The 21,350-nt window shown below is 40.2% G+C and overlaps 1 protein-coding gene across 2 annotated transcripts in view; it reads right to left on the bottom strand.

Moving 5' to 3' along the window:
- Positions 1 to 21,350, bottom strand: part of zbtb10 (zinc finger and BTB domain containing 10) — a 79,920-nt gene that overhangs the window by 13,276 nt on the left and 45,294 nt on the right. The window contains exons 3-5 of one of the 2 annotated variants that reach the window (XM_028817583.2): positions 15,648 to 15,713; positions 3,685 to 3,726; positions 253 to 428 (exon numbers count right to left, since the gene is read on the bottom strand). In XM_028817583.2, coding sequence (XP_028673416.2) covers positions 253 to 428; positions 3,685 to 3,726; positions 15,648 to 15,713 — 284 coding nt within the window. The remainder of the gene's footprint in view (positions 1 to 252; positions 429 to 3,684; positions 3,727 to 15,647; positions 15,714 to 21,350) is intronic. The other variant, XM_028817585.2, reaches the window with a different exon arrangement.

The raw sequence follows: 21,350 nt of genomic DNA, 5'->3' as shown, positions 1-21,350 counted from the left end.
TTTGTCACAGTTTACAGTCGATTACAGACGCGTCAACTCCTCCATTTGACAAAAGTCGACTACAGCCCTGAAAGAGTTAAACACTCATAAGGCTTGGAATAATTTTGTAACTGTAAATACAACTGTAAAATGTCTGATTTACTTGAATAGATTTTACATGCCTTATTTGTAAATATTATTATTGATCAATAGAAACTGTTTAACACCAAAAAGGTGATGTAACAAAACCTATAAAAGCTTAAAAGCACCAACCAGGGAATGTCTCTTCACGTGCTCTCTTCTTGTGAAAAGTTTTCCACAAATGTCGCAGCTGAATGAACGCACCCCTGAATGTATGATCAAATGCCTCTTTAGTGTTCGTCTGTGTTTGGCGATGTAGTTACAATGGGGACATTTCAGCTTGTTCACAGCAGATGCCGTTGATTCACCTAAAAATCATAAAAGGGCACGGGAGAGACAAAGAAAAAATTAAAATACCAACACACATTGACTTTACTTTGCTATCTGAACACATACGCCGATCACGTACTGCCATGGATCTCACAAATGGCCAATGATTTCACTTGTGCTTACTCTGAGACCCCAGACATTCCTGGTACAGTTGAGCTTTGCTTATGGTGAACTTTGAGCAGTTAGTTGGATTGGACTTCATCTTTTCTAAAGCACAGTTGACCACTCAGATGGTTATTTTTAAGTTTTGTTTTCCACTCCTCCATTGTCAACTCGCCATAGCTCAACAATTAAGACAAATACTGTTTAGTTTGAAATGGACACCAGTTTTAAAAATTTCCTATGTTAACAAATCTATCTTTTTGTGTACGAACTCTGTAAAATCTATACTTTCATTTTACCAGAGAACTTACTACTATGGTCTGCACCTGCGCTCATTGAAAAGCACTATACAAAAATAAAGTGAATTGAATGGCACAGATTTATCATTTATTGTTTTTCTCTTGCCTCTGTTGCACACACTGTGAAACCCAGAAGGCTGAAAATGTCAGCTGACTGTTCAATTTTTGTGCTTGGCAAAAAAGTCTTTTATCTTCTAACTACATTTTATGCAGCATCCAGAATGATTTTATTCTCTAAAAAGCCAGTCATCTGATTAACTGTTTGCAAGTAGGTCTGTGCAGACAGTCCAGTATGTTTCAGCTATTGCAGACATTTATAATTTGACTTAAAACTTCTAGCCAGGTCAATTAAGTAAGGAAGACAGTGGGGTGCTACATCTTGTAGCTCAATAATCTTTTATAAAAACTCATGAAGAAAAAATAAACTTTAGTTCTTATTGAGGTTGCTTATCAAATAATTAGAACAACTGCAGTTAAAGTCAGACATTGGTTGGTTGGTTGGTTGGTAAGAGGCATATAACCAAATCTGAGAGTGGCAACAATACCCACCTGCTTGTGAGTGCTGCTGATACCGATTCCCTATGTAGAGAATCCTAGATGGACCGGCTACTGGCTCCACGCGAGAATTTGTCTGGATAGGATCTTGGTGTGCGTGTGTGTCTGTGTGTGTATATGCGTGTGTTAATATTTAAGGGCAGGAGTAGATGAACCCCGTAAACGTTTCTGGTAACTCTCATACACTTCACCATAATAAATAGTGCTGTTTCAGTGGAAGCTTTAGAAGGGAGGTGAGTGACCTTTTGTACATTTCTCTTGACCCTCCGATTTAGAGCATGTGAGTTATGGGACAATTTCACAGACATTAGTTGACTAGTGTTGTGGAAGAGATGGTGTTGTTGTGTATAGGAACTGCTATTCACAAAAGGCTAGGTTTTATTTAAATAAATAACAAATAATGAGCAAAATGTAAACCAAGTGCATACAGTGCATCCAGAAAGTATTCACAGCGCATCACTTTTTCCACCTTTTGTTATGTTACAGCCTTATTCCAAAATGGATTAAATTCATTTTTTTCCTCAGAATTCTGCACACAACACCCCATAATGACAACGTGAAAAAAGTTTACTTGAGGTTTTTGCAAATTTATTAAAAATAAAAAAACTGAGAAATCCCATGTCCATAAGTATTCACAGCCTTTGCTCAATACTTTGTCGATGCACCTCTGGCAGCAATTACAGCCTCAAGTCTTGTTGAATATGATGCCACAAGCTTGGCACACCTATCCTTGGCCAGTTTGGCCCATTCCTCTTTGCAGCACCTCTCAAGCTCCATCAGGTTGGATGGGAAGCGTCGGTGCACAGCCATTTTAAGATCTCTCCAGAGATGTTCAATCGGATTCAAGTCTGGGCTCTGGCTGGGCCACTCAAGGACATTCACAGAGTTGTCCTGAAGCCACTCCTTTGATATCTTGGCTGTGTGCTTAGGGTCGTTGTCCTGCTGAAAGATAAACCGTCTGAGGTCAAGAGCGCTCTGGAGCAGGTTTTCATCCAGGATATCTCTGTACATTGCTGCAGTCATCTTTCCCTTTATCCTGACTAGTCTCCCAGTTCCTGCCGCTGAAAAACATCCCCACAGCATGATGCTGCCACCACCATGCTTCACTGTAGGGATGGTGCCAGGTTTCCTCCAAACGTGACGCCTGGCATTCACACCAAACAGTTCAATCTTTGTCTCAACAGACCAGAGAATTTTCTCTCTCATGGTCTGAGAGTCCTTCAGGTGCCTTTTGGCAAACTCCAGGCGGGCTGCCATGTCCCTTTTACTAAGGAGTGGCTTCCGTCTGGCCACTCTACCATACAGGCCTGATTGGTGGATTGCTGCAGAGATAGTTGTCCTTCTGGAAGGTTCTCCTCTCTCCACAGAGGACCTCTGGAGCTCTGACAGAGTGACCATTGGGTTCTTGGTCACCTACCTGACTAAGGCCCTTCTCCCCCGATCGCTCAGTTTAGATGGTCGGCCAGCTCTAGGAAGAGTCCTGGTGGTTTCAAATTTCTTCCACTTACGGATGATGGAGGCCACTGTGCTCATTAGGACCTTCAAAGCAGCAGAAATTTTTCTGTAACCTTCCCCAGATATGTGCCTCGAGACAATCCTGTCTCGGAGGTCTACAGATAATTCCTTTGACTTCATGCTTGGTTTGTGCTCTGACGTGAACTGTCAACTGTGGGACCTTATATAGACAGGTGTGTGCCTTTCCAAATCATGTCCAGTCAACTGAATTTACCACAGGTGGACTCCAATGAAGCTGCAGAAACATCTCATGGATGATCAGGGGAAACAGGATGCACCTGAGCTCAATTTGGAGCTTCATGGCAAAGGCTGTGAATACTTATGGACATGTGCTTTCTCAATTTTTTTATTTTTAATAAATTTGCAAAAACCTCAAGTAAACTTTTTTCACGTTGTCATTATGGGGTGTTGTGTGTAGAATTCTGAGGAAAAAAATGAATTCAATCCATTTTGGAATAAGGGTGTAAAGTAACAAAATGTGGAAAAAGTGATGTGCTATGAATACTTTCCGGATGCACTGTATGTAGTAAAACTGCAGTAGAGTCAAAGGTAGTGCACTGCATTAGCCACTTCAGTCTTCAATATGAGGAGCCTATTTCTGACATCATCAGGTCCAGTCCATAACTTCGAAACAAGGACTGGGTAGGAGTGCATTGTGGGGGAAATAAGGTACCTCCAACCACCAACTGACCAAAAGTAACTCCAGAGAGGGCCCCTACCCATACAAGGCTTATTTTAATAATAAATATGGCTTATTACTGACCTGTAAAAGTATTTCTTCCAGCCTGACGAGGTTCTGTAATAGCTGTAAAAGAAAACAAAATTACATAAACCAAATACAGTCATTAAAAAAAAAAAAAAAAAACGTTCTTAATCAGCAAACACTATAATTCAACAAATTCTACACAGGAGTAACACAAGAGGTAGCAGTTATTATTTTCCAGGGAAACTAAAATGTCCCTACAGTTGGACTTTAATCCACCATTAACATTTCACCATGTGGTGTCTTCCACCCTTACCAATGCCTAGCTCCTGGGCACCATGCTGGTGGCAGACTTTTATAAAAGCTCTGCATTCTGGATCTATTTATTTACTACCTTTAGATAATTTTTTTTAAAACAATATTAAAATTAAATCTGGCTTGTTAATAGAAATTTATGAATGGATTTTAAATTGATGATTTGCAATGACTGCAGCCTATCATGTGTGTTGCCTCGTCATAACTGCCTTCTGAACAAGCTGTGAACTTAGGAGAAGTCACTGTGGAAGCAGAGAGAATCTGAAGGCCACATTATGTCTGCAACACCTGATAATGTAAGAGACCCCAGGGAACGTAAAGTGCCATGCCAGCTGGTAGCACTGTGATCACTAGTGCTTAAGGAGCCATTATGCCTTATCAGAGGAGCAACTCATCTAAAGATAGAACAGTCGAAGAGCCAGAATGAGAATTAAAAGTAAGGTGGAAAGCATTCACAACTGTCCTGCCTCAACATGAGGACTGTTCAGATAGGTCTTGAACAAGATGGATGAACAGTCACCACTCATGGAGAGTCACAGCACTTTCAAATACCATAGTATTTTGTACATTGCAGAGAACTGGCTGATTGATAGATAGATAGATAGATAGATAGATAGATAGATAGATAGATAGATAGATAGATAGATAGATAGATAGATAGATAGATAGATAGATAGATACTTTATTAATCCCAATGGGAAATTCACATTCTTCAGCAGCAGCATACTGATACAATAAATAATATTAAATTAAAGAATGATAATAATACAGGTGAAAAAACAGACAATAACTATGTATAATGTTAAATATTAACGTTTACCCCCCCGGGTGGAATTAAAGAGTCGCATAGTTTGGGGGAGAAACGATCTCCTCAATCTGTCTGTGGAGCAGGACAGTGACCGCAGTCTGTCGCTGAAGCTGCTCTTCTGTCTGGAGATGACATTATTTAGTGGATGCAGTGGATTCTCCATAATTGATAGGAGCCTGCTGAGCGCCCTTCGCTCTGCCACAGATGTTAAACTGTCCAGCTACATGCCAACAATAGAGCCTGCCTTCCTCACCAGTTTGTCCAGGCGTGAGGCATCTTTCCTCTTAATGCTGCCTCCCCAGCACACCACTGCGTAGAAGAGGGCGCTCGCCACAACTGTTTGATAGAACATCTGCAGCATCTTATTGCAGATGTTGAAGGAAGCCAGCCTTCTAAGGAAGTATAACCGGCTTTGTCCTTTCTTGCACAGCGCATCAGTATTGGCAGTCCAGTCTAATTTATCATCCAGCTGCACTCCCAGATATTTATAGGTCTGCACCATCTGCACACAGTCACCTCTGATGATCACTGGGTCTATGAGGGGTCTGGGCCTCCTAAAATCCACCACCAACTCCTTGGTTTTGCTGGTGTTCAGGTGTAGGTGGTTTGAGTCGCACCATTTAACAAAGTCATTGATTAGGTCCCTATACTCCTCCTCCTGCCCACTCCTGATGCAGCCCACGATAGCAGTGTCATCAGAGAACTTTTGCACATGGCAGGACTCCGAGTTGTATTGGAAGTCCGATGTATATAGGCTGAACAGGACCGGAGAAAGTACAGTCCCCTGTGGCGCTCCTGTGTTGCTGACCACAATGTCAGACGTGCAGTTCCCAAGACGCACATACTGAGGTCTGTCTTTAAGATAGTCCACGATCCATGCCACTAGGTATGAATCTAATCCCATCTCTGTCAGCTTGTCCCTAAGGAGCAGAGGTTGGATTGTGTTGAAGATTGTGTTGTGCTTTTATTCCATATGTTATTTTAAAGCCAGACAGCAATCAGATGAAGCGTAAAAAAAGGCAGGAAAGGACTAGATATCAATGTGAATGAACAATGGTGTAAAAAGGGTGCATATTACCTTAATCCCTTTGTAAGGATTTGTAACCCATGTTAATTGCATAGGGGGGTAAATTACATCATTCTGATTAATCTTTATGTTCCTTCCTGTACCAATAAAGATCAGCAACAGATATTCACTCAGTTCCCAACACTCTAATGATGAATCATTTTGACCCTGCAGTTATAATACCTGGTGACGTCAAGCAGGAGATGATGTGTTATGTTCTACTCATGGATACAACAAGCTGGACTTGCTTTATTCAAATGTTAAAGATGCCTTCAAGTGTAAAACCTGTGGCAAAACTGGGCAGATGTGATTACAATCTGATTCACCCACACGTGTGTCAGTCCTAGCATTCCTAAGGCCTGTGCCGACCATCTTTGTGGTGTCCCCTTTCACATATTAATTCTGTCCTGAAGGCTCCAGAAAGTGCTGTTGATGTGGAAAATAGTCCTGCATTGTTCCTGTTCCAAAGAAGACAGTCGCCTCATCACCTAATGGCTTATAGACCAGTGGCACTTATGACTCACATCATGAAGACATCTGAGAGGCTGGTCCTGGGCTATACAACTTCTCTTGTGGTAGACCACCTCGACCCACTGGAGCCTGCCTATCAAACAAAGACTGGATTGGAGGATGCAATTATCTACCTGATCTGCATCTGATTCTCGTCTGTACAAAGCCGGCACCATTGTGAGGAGTATGCTTTTTGATTTCTCCAGTGCCTTCAATACCACCCAGCCACCCTAGCTCAGAAATATGTAGGTGGACTAGTCTGTGGTGTCCTGGCTAATGGACAGCTGGGCTGACCACAGTTTGCGATCCGGAGTCCAGTCTCCGTTAATCTACAATCTGTACACCTCAGACTATAAATATAACAGCAGGTCATGGTCACTTGCATAAATTCTCAGATGATTCTGCACTTATGGGGAGTATTGATAAGGTGGATGAGAAAGAGTAGAGGAGTCAGGTGGAGAACCTTGTTTCTTGTATTACAAAGAAATCGTCTGCAACGTAACATCAGCAAAACTAAGGAACTGCTTGTTGACTTGCATTGCACCAAACAACCTCCATGTCCAGTCACTATTCATGGAGTGGATGTTGAGGTGATCCACTCCTACAAGTACTTGGGGGTCCAAATCAATGCCAGCTTGGACTGGTCTTGTAACACAGACACACTACAGAAGAAATAGAGCAAGGGGACTACGTTCCTTTAACGTGGGAAGTGACATCCTTCACATCTTCAACACTGTGATGGCCAGTGAAGTGTGCTGGCTGGTAACATCACTTCAAGCTAATTAAAAAGACAAGCTCAGTTATGGGACACATTGTGGACCCCCTGGAAGTAGCAGTAAAAGTATGAAGTCTTAAGTAAAAGTAGAAGATGGGAGTGGAGGATGCCATCATCTATATGCTACACCGATCCCTCTCCCACTTGGACAGAGGCAGTGGTGCTGTAAGAATTATGTTTCTGGACTTCTCTAGCGCCTTCAACACCATCCAACCTCTGCTCCTTAGGGACAAGCTGACAGAGATGGGAGTACATTCATACCTGGTGGCATGGATCATGGACTGTCTTACAGACAGACCTCAGTATATGCGTCTCGGGAACTGCAGGTCTGACATTGTGGTCAGCAGCACAGGAGCGCCGCAGGGGACTGTGCTTTCTCAGGTCCTGTTCAGCCTATATACATCAGACTTCCAATACAACTCGGAGTCCTGACACATGCAAAGATTGCTGATGACACTGCTTTCGTGGGCTGCATCAGGAGTGGGCAGGAGGAGGAGTATAGGAACCTAATCAAGGACTTTTGTTAAATGGTGTGACTCAAACCACCTACAACTGAACACCAGCAAAACCAAGGAGCTGGTGGTGGATTTTAGGAGGATCAGGCCCTTCATGGACCCCGTGATCATCAGAGGTGACTGTGTGCAGTGGGTAGAGATCTATAAATACCTGGGAGTGCAGCTGGATGATAAATTGGACTGTACTGCCAAAACTGATACTCTGTGCAAGAGAAGACAGTGCTGCAGATGTTCTATCAGACGGTTGTGGCAAGCGCCCTCTTCTACGCAGTGGTGTGCTGGGGAGGCAGCATAAAGAAGAGGGACACCTCACGCCTGGACAAACTGGTGAGGAAGGCAGGCTCTATTGTAGGCACAAAGCTGGACAGTTTGACTTCTGTGGCAGAGTGTCGGGCACTGAGCAGGCTCCTATCAATTATGGAGAATCCACTGCATCCACTAAACAGTATCGTTCCTCACCCACACTATGACTCGTTAACACAATACAAGGTTGTTGTCTGTTATACCTGCCTTGCACTCTCCACCTTGCTTTTTTTTTTTTGCACTACGTTTTTATCACTCTTTAATTAATATTGTTTTTATCAGTATGCTGCTGCTGAAGTATGTGAATTTCCCCTTGGGGATTAATAAAGTATCCATTTATCTATCTATCTAAAAAAGGAAAGAATTAAAACAAAACTGAGTTCTGATATACGAACACTGAGGACTTTCGGCCAATGACTTATTCAGCAGTGTGGGCTGAGTGAGACAGATGGAAAGCTTGGCCAAGGCTAGAAGTCTCCTAATAGACTGCGTCTGTGGGTCACTAAAACCCAGAGATCACGGATTCATGACTGGCCACCAGCTGCTACCACCATGCAAATCAGCAAACCAAGATGGATAGGAAATATTTTCTGTAAAACTTTTAATATTTTATTTGTGCCCAAGGGGAAATCAATCAATCTAATCCATTTTTGAGATCTGAAAGTAATTTCAAATTTATAGTATGCACTGCAGCTTAACAGCAAATGTTTCACAGCTTGTTAAAAACGCTTTTCACTTCTATTTGGGGTCTCGTATATTTTGTGTACAAGGATACAATGCTAAGCAAGCAATTTAATTTGATTTTTTAACTGTATGGTTTACAAAACTCGTGGAATCAGATCATTATTCTAACAGGGCATTCCTACGTACTATGAAAATCTGAACTCTAAAAAGCAAATACCTCTTATGAACCGAAATATTTCTTGTACAACAGTGAAAACAGTATCAAAAACGGCTTACACTTTGCAACACATACACACACACACAATAAGCTATTCTGCATAGACATTTGTTGCCTTATCTAACCTTCACACAACACTGCTGTTAATGTTGTCATGTGATAAACCGATTAAAAGACTAAAACAGGAACTACACAATAATGGTGGCCTCAAGGAAAAGAAATTTAAAAAACACAAACACGCACACCAAATCACATTTAGATGCTTTGTTCTCCATATTCAAAAGCAACCACATGGTTTAACAGCTTTTCATAAGTGCTGTTCTTCAGGGTTTTATTTAAAAGAACTTCTAACAATTTCCAGTATGCCGTAATGTCAAGATAGATTGGTAGTACAATTTTTAAACAGTCTCCTTGTTCAACATACTCTTGAACAAAATCTAAAAGACATACATTTCCAGATGAATCCATCAGCTCTCATTTATGTTTAGCTGCTAACAAGTATTGGCCAAACATGGAATTTCTCCCAGGAATTTTGCTCTGAAGTGCTGTCTAGATGAGTGATTTGAACTTCAATGACTCCTTTCAAACATAACGCAGGACTATATATAAAGGGTATATGTCGTAAATACATACGGTGCCTTCAGAAAGTACTGCGATGCCTTCACTGGATGCACACTTTGTGTGGTTGATTTTAAAGGACAAAATTTGACATTTTTGCTCATCAATCTACATTCAATAATTCAGTATGCCAAAGTAAAAACAGGTTTTCAGAAAAGTCTGCAAATATATTAAAAGCCAAAAAGTGAAATCTCTTGTTTCTAGAAGCATTCAGACCCTTAATTCAGTACTTTACAGAAGCCCCTTTGGCAGTACTTCCAGCTCTGACACTTCTTGGTAAGTCTCTACAAGCTTTGCACATCTAGATTTGGGCCGCTTATCCCATTTTTTTCTAGCAGATTCTCTTAAGCCCTATTAAATTGCATAGGACACATCTGTAAACTGTTATCTTCAGGTCTCCCCACACATGTCACTATGGGGTTAATGTTTGGGCTTTGGCTGGGCCACTCAGGGACACTTAATGACGAAGCATACAGCCAAGACAATGCTGGAGTCTCATCATCCTGAAAGTCTAACCATGCACAAGTTCTCTCATCTCAGTGGAGGACTGCTGATGCTCTATTAGAGTGACCACTGGGTTCTTGGTCACCTCCCTGACTAAGGCCCTTCTTGCCTGATTACTCCAATTGGCTGGACAGACCACTATAGGAAGAGTCCTGGTGATTCAGAACTTCTTCCATTTCACTATTACCGAGGTCACTCTGCTCCTGGGAATACTCAAAGCTTTAGAAATTGTCTGATCCCTTTGCTCCAACCTGTACCTCATCACAATTTAATTGCAGAGGTGTACACAGAGATCTTTGTAGTTCATGGTTTTTTGTTCCGACATGCAGTATCAAATTTGGGACCTCACATGGTGCACATGTGCCTATCAAAATGATGTCCAGTCAATTTAATTTGGCAGAGGTGGACTCCAATCAAGTTCTCAACACATGTCAAGGTGAACCAAAGCAAACAGAAGACACCCGAGCAGAATTTAGAGTCTCACAGGTAAGGGTTTGAATAGGCTTATGCAAGAAGACTCAAAACTAGAATGGCTACCAAAGGAGCTTCTACAAAGTACTGAATTAAGATTATTATTTTTTTTTTTTTTTTATAAAGTATGTTTTTTTTTTTTTTTGTCGCCTTATACAATTTCTTGTTTTAAGAATTTGTTAGTTTTCACTAACCCCTTGGGTTCAGAGCGCAGTGTCAGACATTGTATTGCGCCACTGGGGTTAAGGCTCAAGCGCCCAGCAGAGTAAGATCTCTTTTGGAAGTAATGGGGATTCAAACAGGCAACCTGCCAGATGTCACTTTGATCCTTAGCCTCAAGGCCACCACTCCGCCTGAACAGTGAATACTTATATACAGTAGAGATTTCATCTTGATTTTTAGGAAACAATTTCACTTTGAAATTATGGGTTACCAAGTTTAGATTGATGAACAAAAGCGGCTAATTTTGATGTATGCAGCAAGCTGCTGAGAATGTTCTACCAGTTCAAGTGTGCTGTTGCTTCCCCAGGTGACTGAAGCGTAGAACATAAGATTAAGAGAAGCACAATGTCTAAACAAACTTACGAGAAAAGCCTGCGCCAACACAAGACAAACCAAGGACACAATGGAAGCTGCTGTGGAAAAGACGATGGTGGCAAAATATGATGCCATCATGAAAAAAATCCCAAGGCGCTCTTGGTGAACAGTTAGCCACAGGCACATTCCACAATTGTATGCCAAGAAGCACCTCCAGGGGTGCTATCAGGCAATTCAATGCTTCCTTCAGATGTATTCATTAAAGTTATTTATTTATTTAGATTGATTGGCTGTATTATCTGTCCTGCGAGTCTGTATTCTTGTTTTTTATGTTTTTGCTGCTGTATGCATTTGAATGTCACCATGGGATTAATAAAGTTTATCTAATTTATATGCTAAGAAGCACCGAGGTCTTTTATGCCCACTGCTATCAGATAATTCAATGCTTCCTCGAGACCGGGGATTCCCAACATGGGGTGCACGCCCCACTGAGGGGCAATTTGATTTTTTAGGGGGACAAATCGAGAATTTAGGTACGTTTATTTATAAAATGAAAAAATGGAAATTCACTGTTAAAAATGATAGAAAAAAAAATTTTTTTTACAGAGACATTTATATATTTATATAAACATAGAAGGGATGGTGAAGAACCCTTTAATTTATGAATTTACAACCGGCTTGGGGTTTTTCTACTTAGAAATCATTTTTAAAATTGAAATAATATGAATTGCAACAATGATTATAAAATTTTGCAATACAACAAAAATATGGAAGATGGTGGGTTCGCTTCCCGGTTTCTCCCTGTGTGGATAGCGCTTTGAGTACTGAGAAAAGCACTATATAAATGTAATGAATTATTATTATAAAATGATCAAAATATTACAGAAAAAGCTGTCATTAAAGTTTTTATATTTATGAATATCATCTCTTATTATATGTTCTCAAAACTGTATTTGCTGTATTTTCATATTACTTCATATTCTATATATTTTTTTTTTTTAACAATTTCTTAGTGATTTCTTTGCCAGTACTTCAACTCTTCTTTCCCTCTTTTGTTTCCACGTTCTTTGGAAGCTTGTTTAGACCAAATGAATGACATTATGGGCTTCCTCCATGTGAGTAGGAGTTCACTTTTTGAATAGGTAATAAAAAGGTATATAATTTACAGTGGGGGGCCATCATGATCTTAGAGAGGCCTAGGTGGGGCATGGCCAAAAAAAGGTTGGGAACCACTGCTTCACATGTACTCCAAGTTCATTTTGAAATTTCTGCACAATAAATATTTACTTATTGATTGATTGATTGATTAGCTGTATTATTTGTGCTGTGAGACTATCTTTGTTTACGTTTCTGTTGCTGTTATGCATGTCAATTTCCCCTTGGCATTAATAAAGTTTATCTAACACAATAAAAAGTGTGCAGAGTGAAGGCATCAGAGTCCACTGTACATCCACTTCCTCTTTGCATTACAGCTGAGCTTTCAAACATTTCTGTCTGCTCTTGCTACTTTGGTTCTATGCATTTTATTTCTCATTAACAGTATAAATTATTGTCACATTTTACGTTTCTTTGTTGGCAGCTTTTTCAGGTCAATTAGTGAAATGACTATTTTATTTCCAGTACTGACACTGCACAGCATGTTTAGGGCTCTTTGAATGTTCATCTTGCAAAATTTCCTTTTAAGCAAAACCCAATAATGCACTTCACGGCAAGACAAAGCACCACTAATAATAGAGTGTGGGCAGCGCTACAATGACATGCTCTGTGAGGATATCTTGTATCAAAAGCTCTCAGTCAAGCTTACCCGCCTTTCAAATGTTAGTATGCATATCGCAATGCAGACTGCTGGCAGAAGTTACTTACACAAGAATACTAAGAAAATAAAAAAAAAAAAACGAAAACAGTGAGTGAGCGAAAAGCGGGCTTTGTTTTAAGATGTAGTCTCTTCTATGAATGAGAAAGGAGACTGAATGTGATTAATGCAGCAAGTTGGAATTAAACGGTTATATAATTGATTAGGATTAGTTTACTCTCATTTGTTTATGTAAACATATCACTTATTTTTAAATATTTTGATCCTTATTTATTTAACCTTTTGTTTTTCTGCCTTGTGGCCTTTTAACTGGGTAGTTTTGAATCTCTGCTGCCTTGATAAGGAGTAGAAAACATGCTGCAGCTAACTGGGGCTCTCTTTTCTTGAAATAGGTTATTAATTTCACAACAATTCTACAGACAGGACACCAAATCTGATGCTGAAGATGTTCATTAAATATTGTGAAATTTCTAAAATGACATGGACATTGCTGACTGAATATTTTGTTCATTTTCAAATGCCTACTACTGCAGGGATCACCAGCTCCAGTCCTGGAGGACCACCGTGGCTGCAGGTTTTCATTTTAACCCTTTTTTTTTTTTTTTAAATGAGTGCCCCGTTTGTGCTGCTAATTAACTTCTTGTGAATTAATTTTAATTGACTTGCTCTGTGAAGATTTGTTTCCCTGAATTTCATCATCGTTCCTCTGAATTTCTTCCAACAGAAGACCACCTAAGCCTGGGCCTCAAACTCCAACCAATTTCATTCCAACCAGCTGCTTAATTAGGCGCAGAGTCTTATTGTTGATTAAACTCGTTCTTTAATTCCGTGGCTTGTTGCTGCTCTCGTGGTGCATTAGCAGACATTTCCTAAATTGTTCATTTTCTCAGAGCTCTGTTAAAATGTTTAGGGGACCTGAGCAGATCAACATTCCTGAGACCTTCATCTTTCTTTATTTTCAGATACTGTATGATGGACACCAGTAGTTTTGGCTCATTTTGCATCTCATTATTGTTTGGCTGATAATTAAGGAAAAAGAAACAAGGGGTCTGAGTCTTCAGGAGCAAGTCAATTCAAATTATTTCAAAAGAAGTTAATTAGCAGCAAAAACAAGTCACTTGTTAAGAAAAGCGTTAGAATGAAAACCTGCAAACGGTGGTCCTCCAGGACTGGAGTTGGTGACCCCTGTACTACTATACGTGTTTTTTGGTGGCTGTGAGTGGAGGGTGTCATTAGAATACCATGGAGGTGCCATGCCACTGGAATAAAGAGAAATAAAAGTACAGAAACCCACAAACTTTTAGGTGACAAGTCACTACAGCCCACAAAGTTTTAAATAAAGGAGTAAACTGAAAAAGGTGAAGTACTCATTTTCAGTCAGAAATACCACATAAGTAGTACACAGGTAAGTGTGCACAATTATAGTGACAGATAATGCCATGGTGTTGGAAACTAAATATAAAAAAAAGTTTTGTCTTTTTAAAGATTCTTCACAGTTAACACAGCAGCAGCCTGAGCGATGTGTACATTTTTCTTTATCTTTGCGTCTTCTCATCAGACGCAGTTCTAACAGAAAGGCTCAGACTGAATGTTCTTATCATCATCAATCCAGCACATCGGTGCACTGGCTGTGTAGTGTGGCAGAAGCAGTTCTACCGGTTTTTGTATGGGAAATTCAAAACCTACTAACTGCCAAAAGTATTAGATTACCCTTCCACTATTTAAAAATGAACCACAACATTCCATCAAATAAGTTGAAATTAACAAAAGTAACTGCTAATTGTCATTCTTTAGTACATACGGCAGACCCTTTCCTTTCGATTTGGGACTCTGTTCAATAAACTGTTTGCTAAAACGCATCATAGAGAGGATTTGTCAATATTCTCTCCTTCATTACTACTTCCAGCGGGTCCAGAAGGCATCCCGTAACTAAGAGGCGACATTTTTTAATAAACTTGTTGATTCAGTGGGCCTCTCAATTTTTTTTTTTTTTTTAAAGCATACAAGCTCAAACATTATGAACTTTTATAATCCAATTTGCAGAGATACAAGTGTGAATAATATTTTAAAAGCTTCAGTAATTTGTTGCAGCAACACAATCAAAGAGCCTCCAAAGAGTGGCTCCATATATAATAATTCAGTGCTCCAGGAAGCAAAGACTTGTCTCTAAACCGAACCTTCAAATTCTAGCAACTCCACCGTAAGGCACACATAATACGAGTGCACTTTTCACTAAATGATCAGATTGCTTCAGTCAGGTTTATGGAGGAGAACTGGAGTCTCCAGAGGACAACAAGAGCACTAAAAATATAAAATTCTAAGAAAAAAACAGATCCAGACTATAGAATCAAATGAGCACCACCAGCAGGGTAACGGTGCCACCTTTCAATTGATTACATTGATGCACTGCCCCTTATTTAACAGATACACAAGAAATTAGAGCAACTGTTATTAAGGTGGAATCAACCAGGGGCTGCTAATCGTCACCCCACTCATACTGGACATGGCTGATGCAAGAGGAAATTTGAGAAAAGCCAACAAAGCTTACTGGATACATTCATGTTCCATAAAGAATGAGCAACCATGGTTAAGACCCAGGCCATGAATACCCACTACTGCTGTGGCAATAGTAATAGAGGAATAAAAGGGGGGGTTATGGGGGAAATTGGACTCTTTCAAGACCATTCTCAAGAAGAAGGCACAGCTACAAGAACTTCTAGTTGCACCGGATGTTTTTTACCTATATATCCTTGTGAGAGGAAACTGGAAAAATTGTTCAATAAATTTAGCTAAATGAAGTGTGGTTTATCAAAGCTTCTTGAATTAGTATTCTCGCTCCAAGAAGTACAAGTTTTCTATCAACATAATAAATGTTGAAATTTCTCACCATTTTCCCATGGTTCCCTAGGTTGTGTTTCTTGCAACAAGCTGTACTGGATCTGGTTTGCTAACTCTGTAAGGACAAAACCATTAAAGGTTACTAAAAAATAAAGACAAGAACTTAACATTAACTTTAACTGTTTACTACTGATCCAAAAGAGATTAGATTAGTAGATTCAAAATAACAAATAAACAAAACAATTCATAGGCTGCGGTGAAACAAGGGCGCGTTTGGTTTCCTTGCAGGAAAATGGTTACTTACAACAACTTTATCAAATGAATGCTAAATCTACCACAACTTGATTGTGGGGGTCTACAGAGAATTCCTCGAACTACCTGCAATAGGATTCATGGGACCTTCTATACACAAGGAAAAAAAAACAAAAAAAAAAAACATCCAATCAAGTTAGTTTGCCAGGGGTGGGTACCAATCAACTTCTTGATGCATCTCAAGGGGAATTAAAGCAAACAGGAGGTACCCAAGCACAATTTGGAATCTTACAGCAAAGGGTCTGAATACTTCTAAGAATGAGAGATTCTTGCAAGCGTACCTGAAGACATGCTTTCACTTTGTCATGACGGGTTATTGGATGTAGGCTGAAGAGCAAAAATGGCACATTTTCCTGTTTAAAATTAAATTTACAATATAATAAAAGTGTCTGAATACTTGGGAGTCCACACACACATAAAAACCTCCCATAGCCGCTCGAACCTTCACTGATGTGTTTTATTTTCAAAGCCACTCGATGGGTGTCGTGATTCCTGACATTGCACACTCATGCTAAGTAGTGCCCATGTTTGATTTGTTAAAACATTTGGCAGAGGCAGAAGCTATAAATTCAAGCACAGTCACACTAATATGGGCTCCATGAATGTAATCAAGGTACTAGATAAGTTCCCCTCAGAGAAGGCGGCAAACATTCTCTCCCTAATTCCACCAGGTTCCACACTTCAGGCTTCCAAAGGAATAAGGTCGTGGCAAAGAGTAAGAAAAGTCCAGGCGTAACACTGGCAAAATAAACAGGGTTTCTATGATGCTTTGTTGCATTGGCACTACATACGTTTAAATTGGGGTTGTGCCAACAGACTCAAAGTTTAAACATGTTGCGCCATTGCTGCATTTAGGCTGCTGGGTTAGAGGCCAGCACTCCAAGACACTGACCGGATTAAGCAAGTCTGAAAATGTTATGTTACAATATACTGTACAATAAAATGAATTTATGATCATCTGATGAATCATGGAGCTAGAAACGGGGAACCAAAGTTGGATTTACTTGTGTTAAGAGTTTAAACTAAAACTTTATTCACTACTAGGGGGCTTCAACCTGCTTGCTTCACTGGCCAACCCCCTCAGCTAGCGCTTTGCTTGCCAGCCACTTTGCGTCTCTGCCACTCGTGTTGTGAAGAGGGGGGCTGAACGCACCCCAAGGAGACACAGTTGCTCCTCTGAAACCCCCTCTTAAATGGTGATACAATGGGAAACAAGTGTTTTTTAACCTCCTCTTCGCTCAATCCGCTGCCGGATTGCCGCTGCATGATCTGCATCTTGCGCGGTGCTTTAAACATTTACTCTGTCTTTATTTCCGGCCCCGGGCCTGGTTATATCTGTTGGCACAAAGTCTCGTCTCACGGGATGAGAGCTCTTCATATTTTTTTTAGTTTATAATTTAAAAACGGAAAAAGAATCAGAAAATCTAACAACATCACATTAAAGTTCGATAAATTCAGAAAAGAATGATACCAAACATATATATGTAGGTTTTAAAATAAGCCCGATTTAAAGCATGACATAAAATCGTTGCACTTTTAGGCATAGATAGAGAGATAGATAGAGATAGATAGAGATATATTCATTTCCCTCCCAAGGACAACAAGGTGTCACCTAGAGTCTCTGCATGTCTTAATGATATCTCAACCCTGATGAAGGACCACCATCTATAGCTCAACCTCTCAAAAACAGAGCTTCTTGTGATTCCGGTCAGCCAGTCTGCCTGTTCAACTCCCCATCTCTGTACAGCTTGGCTCACTGTCATTAACAACTGCCAAGTCAGTATGCACCCTTGAAATGGTGATCGATGAGCAGTTCTCTTTTTCTGCCCACATTTCTACTGCTTTTCATTCATGCAGGTTGACGCTGTACAACATCCACGATATCACACCTTACTTGATGAAATATGCAGCACAACTTCTGGTCTTGCCACGTCTGAACTAATGCAACTCATTTCTGGCAGGAGTACACGCATGTGCTATCAAGCTGCTGCAGATGGTCCAAAATGCAGCGGCTCATCTCGTATTTAATTAGCCGAGACGGGCACATGTCACTCCTCCTTTCAGGTCACTACATAGCTCCCCGTAGCAGCACGCATTAAGTTCAAATCCCTGATGCTTACCTACAGAGCAGTCAGTGAGTCAGCATCTAAGAATCTGGAGACACAGACGAGGTGCTATACACCTGCTTGCCTGCTCAGGTCTGCCAGTGAACATTACTGTGAGGGGACGCAACCTCTATGTGGTATCAAGTCTCAATTCAGACTCTTTTCCTTTGTAGTTCCTAGTTGCAGTAATGAGCTGCCCACTTCCTTCTGTACTGCAGACTCCCTCAATGTATTTATAAAGCAATTGAAAACCTCTCTTTCTGTGTATATCTGTCTAATTGACTGGGGAAATAACACTGCTCTGTGATCTTTCATACTCTTGGTTGATTTGTTATTATATTAAAAGTTTAATTGTTTTATTGCTTGTTAACCTATCTTTGCAAATTTATTAGTTGTTCCATCTTTTCACTTGTGGCAATCAACTTTTGTTACCTGTCCTACTATACTTGTTGTACAAACAGGCTCTGGCCTAATGTCACTCAGTTATGTTCACCTCTTTTGTAAGTCGCTCTGGATAAAAGCGTCTGCCAAGCAAATAAATGTAAATAATTGCCTTGCTGTATTACAAGGCCAAATAGAGACATTAATTACAAGATTATAAGTCAATAACTTTACATCTTGAAGCAAAATAGACACCTTTGGCAAAAAGCAACACGATAAATAAAGCTCTGACTTAACACTGAGCTAAAATACAAAAGCAGTACATTATGCATTGTTACATACAAAATAAGCTTGGCAAGTATCAGAGTAAGAACTCAAACCATAAGAACATTCATGTCAGGCAGAATGCTGGGTGGACTTTTGGCCTGGAAACCCTAGATTGTCCACCCCCATATTCCATTCTGGCTTAGAGTTGGAGACATTAAATATGGATTTTCTCTCCATTATAATAAAAAAAAATCTTGGGAAGAGAGACAAGACATGACTTTCTCAGAGAGAGACTTTCACGTTCTGCGAGACGAGACTGTGCGCCAAGAGATTTAACCACGCCCAGGGCCGGAAATAAAAGACAAAGAGTAGATGACAAAGTAGCATGTCGTAAAGAATTCAAAAACATTGGTGTGATAAACATGCAGTGCAGGATAAGAGAATGGAAGTATGAAAATTCAAAAGTTTAAAAAAAAATGATAAAGATCGCATTAACACAAACAAATGGAAATTACTACTCGGTGAAATAACGGAACGGCGAAAAGAAATCGAAATAATTGTTTGGATTTAAACTTTAAGTCAGAGATGTGTAGATTGTCTAATTCGTTTTGCCATCAGGGAAAAGTAGTGTTATTTCCCAATGAAGAGGCGTATCTGCAAGAATTAAAAGATTTGTTGTTTGGTGAAACTGAAATCCACGTACGCGGTCATGCTTGGGTCACAGAGTTGCACAGATACACAGATTTCACAGACAGAAACATTATTCAAACACTTCAAACAAACAGAAGTCTCTTTCAGGAGTGAATCGAGCTCAGTGTGTAGTCGGAGGGGACAGTTCCGTCTTTCAAAAGAAGAGAAAATCTTCCTCTTCATAGGGGCGTGCCTCGGGAGCAGGACCCCCAAACAGGAGCAGAGGATGTCTGGTGGAGAAGAGAAACAAGGCAGTGAGACAAAAAGACAGCTGCTGTACAGGCTTTTAAATGATCGAAGCACCATGTGAGATGCAGATCATGCAGCACGGCAGCAGCAACAGCAATTCAGCAGCTGATCGAGCAAAGAGGAGGTTAAAAAAAAAATCTACTTGTTTCCCATTTAAGAGGGGGTTTCGGAGGTGCGACCGCATCTTCTTGGGGCGCATTCAGCCCCCCTCTTCACAACGCAAGCAGCAGAGACGAAGTGGTTGACATGTAGAGCAGGCTTGTTGGCGAGCAAAGCACAAAGCCCCCTATTCTTTTTAAATTATCTTATGTAAGTGGGTACAATTTTTTTGTATATGATTTATGCGTTATTCTCATCTAATTTCATTTTTCTCTACATGTAACTACTACTTTGATATCTGAGCTACACTGTTTGTATAAAAATGTGCTATAGAAATAAAATGTTTTTGTAGAGACTTCTCTGCACTAGCAAGGAGGGACAGCAAATGTGCAGACAGCATCCTTCTTTTATATCGGGATCCAATTTCTCTTTGAGGCTCATGTAATTATACAAAGAAGCCAAGTAATAAAACCATCTTGCAGAATGATATACCAGAATTGTATTATAATATTTTGAAATGTAATGCAATGTTGTAATGCAAGTATAAATGAAGTTCTGCTGTTGAATTTAAATAAAACACATGGGGGGGGGGGGGGGGGGGGGGGGAACGTACAAACAAAAACACACACTAATGACAGCGATGTCACCACTAATGGATGATTCATACAAATTAGTCTGCTATCTCAACTTCTTAATCTTTGTCATGCAGATTCCCGGTCATGTCTTCTTAAAGCTCTGTCACATTACACAGCTTTTCCAGCAATTTTCAGTTGTAGACTTCTCTTAGTATCATTAGTATTTAGTTAGCAGATGCCTTCATCCAAGGTGACTTAAATACTAGAATGATTAAAAATATGCAAGCATTAAAAGCAACAGAGGACAAGATAAAAACTGAGGAAGAGGGAGTAGTACCACCACTATATAATTATACCTGCAGCTTGACCAAGACTCAAACCAGTGCAACAAACAAAATTGGGTGCAGTTCGAATATCCAAAAGGAAAAAAAATACTTCAACTTTGGAGCAAGAATGGAAAAATGCTCTCTCCTGACCTCCAGATTGAAGGATCTCACGTGACCCCTCAGTCCTGTAGTATGACATACCCTGCAACACCGTTCAACCACTCTGTAATCCATCCATCCATTTTCCAACCCGCTAAATCCGAACACAGGGTCACGGGGGTCTGTAATACGCCCCGCTAAAAATCAATCAGGTTTGATTTTGTCTCAAGTCAGTGGGGTGGGCTCTGTGTGTATGCATGCAAGAGTTCAGCCAGAAGGACAATGCATATAATGTGGCTACAAGGATGAGGGAACGCAGGCGTCTTGGACATTTGTAAACATATTTTGTATTTAACCTACTGACAACAGAGTAGAAAAAATTAAAATGGACCAAAACTTTAGCAGAACTCGCCTGTCAGAAAAAAAAAGGGGGCAACCTTGCGGTACTTTGGAAAGTCACGTCACTTTCATCCCCCGTGATTTCTAGTCGTGTAAGTTGATATCGTCAGGTGACAAGATCAACAACTGCACTCGTCAAGACTGTCAAATTTCTTGTATGTTCTTATGGAGGGGATATCAAATGAGAAGAGACGTCTCAGCCCATCAAGGTAGTTTGTTTAGCTAAGCCATCCCAATATCTTACTCAGGT

This window comes from Erpetoichthys calabaricus, chromosome 13 (assembly GCF_900747795.2).
Source record: "Erpetoichthys calabaricus chromosome 13, fErpCal1.3, whole genome shotgun sequence".
Lineage (NCBI taxonomy): Eukaryota > Metazoa > Chordata > Cladistia > Polypteriformes > Polypteridae > Erpetoichthys > Erpetoichthys calabaricus.
Note: the sequence above shows the minus strand (reverse complement) of the source record. Positions and strands in the feature narration are given on the sequence as shown.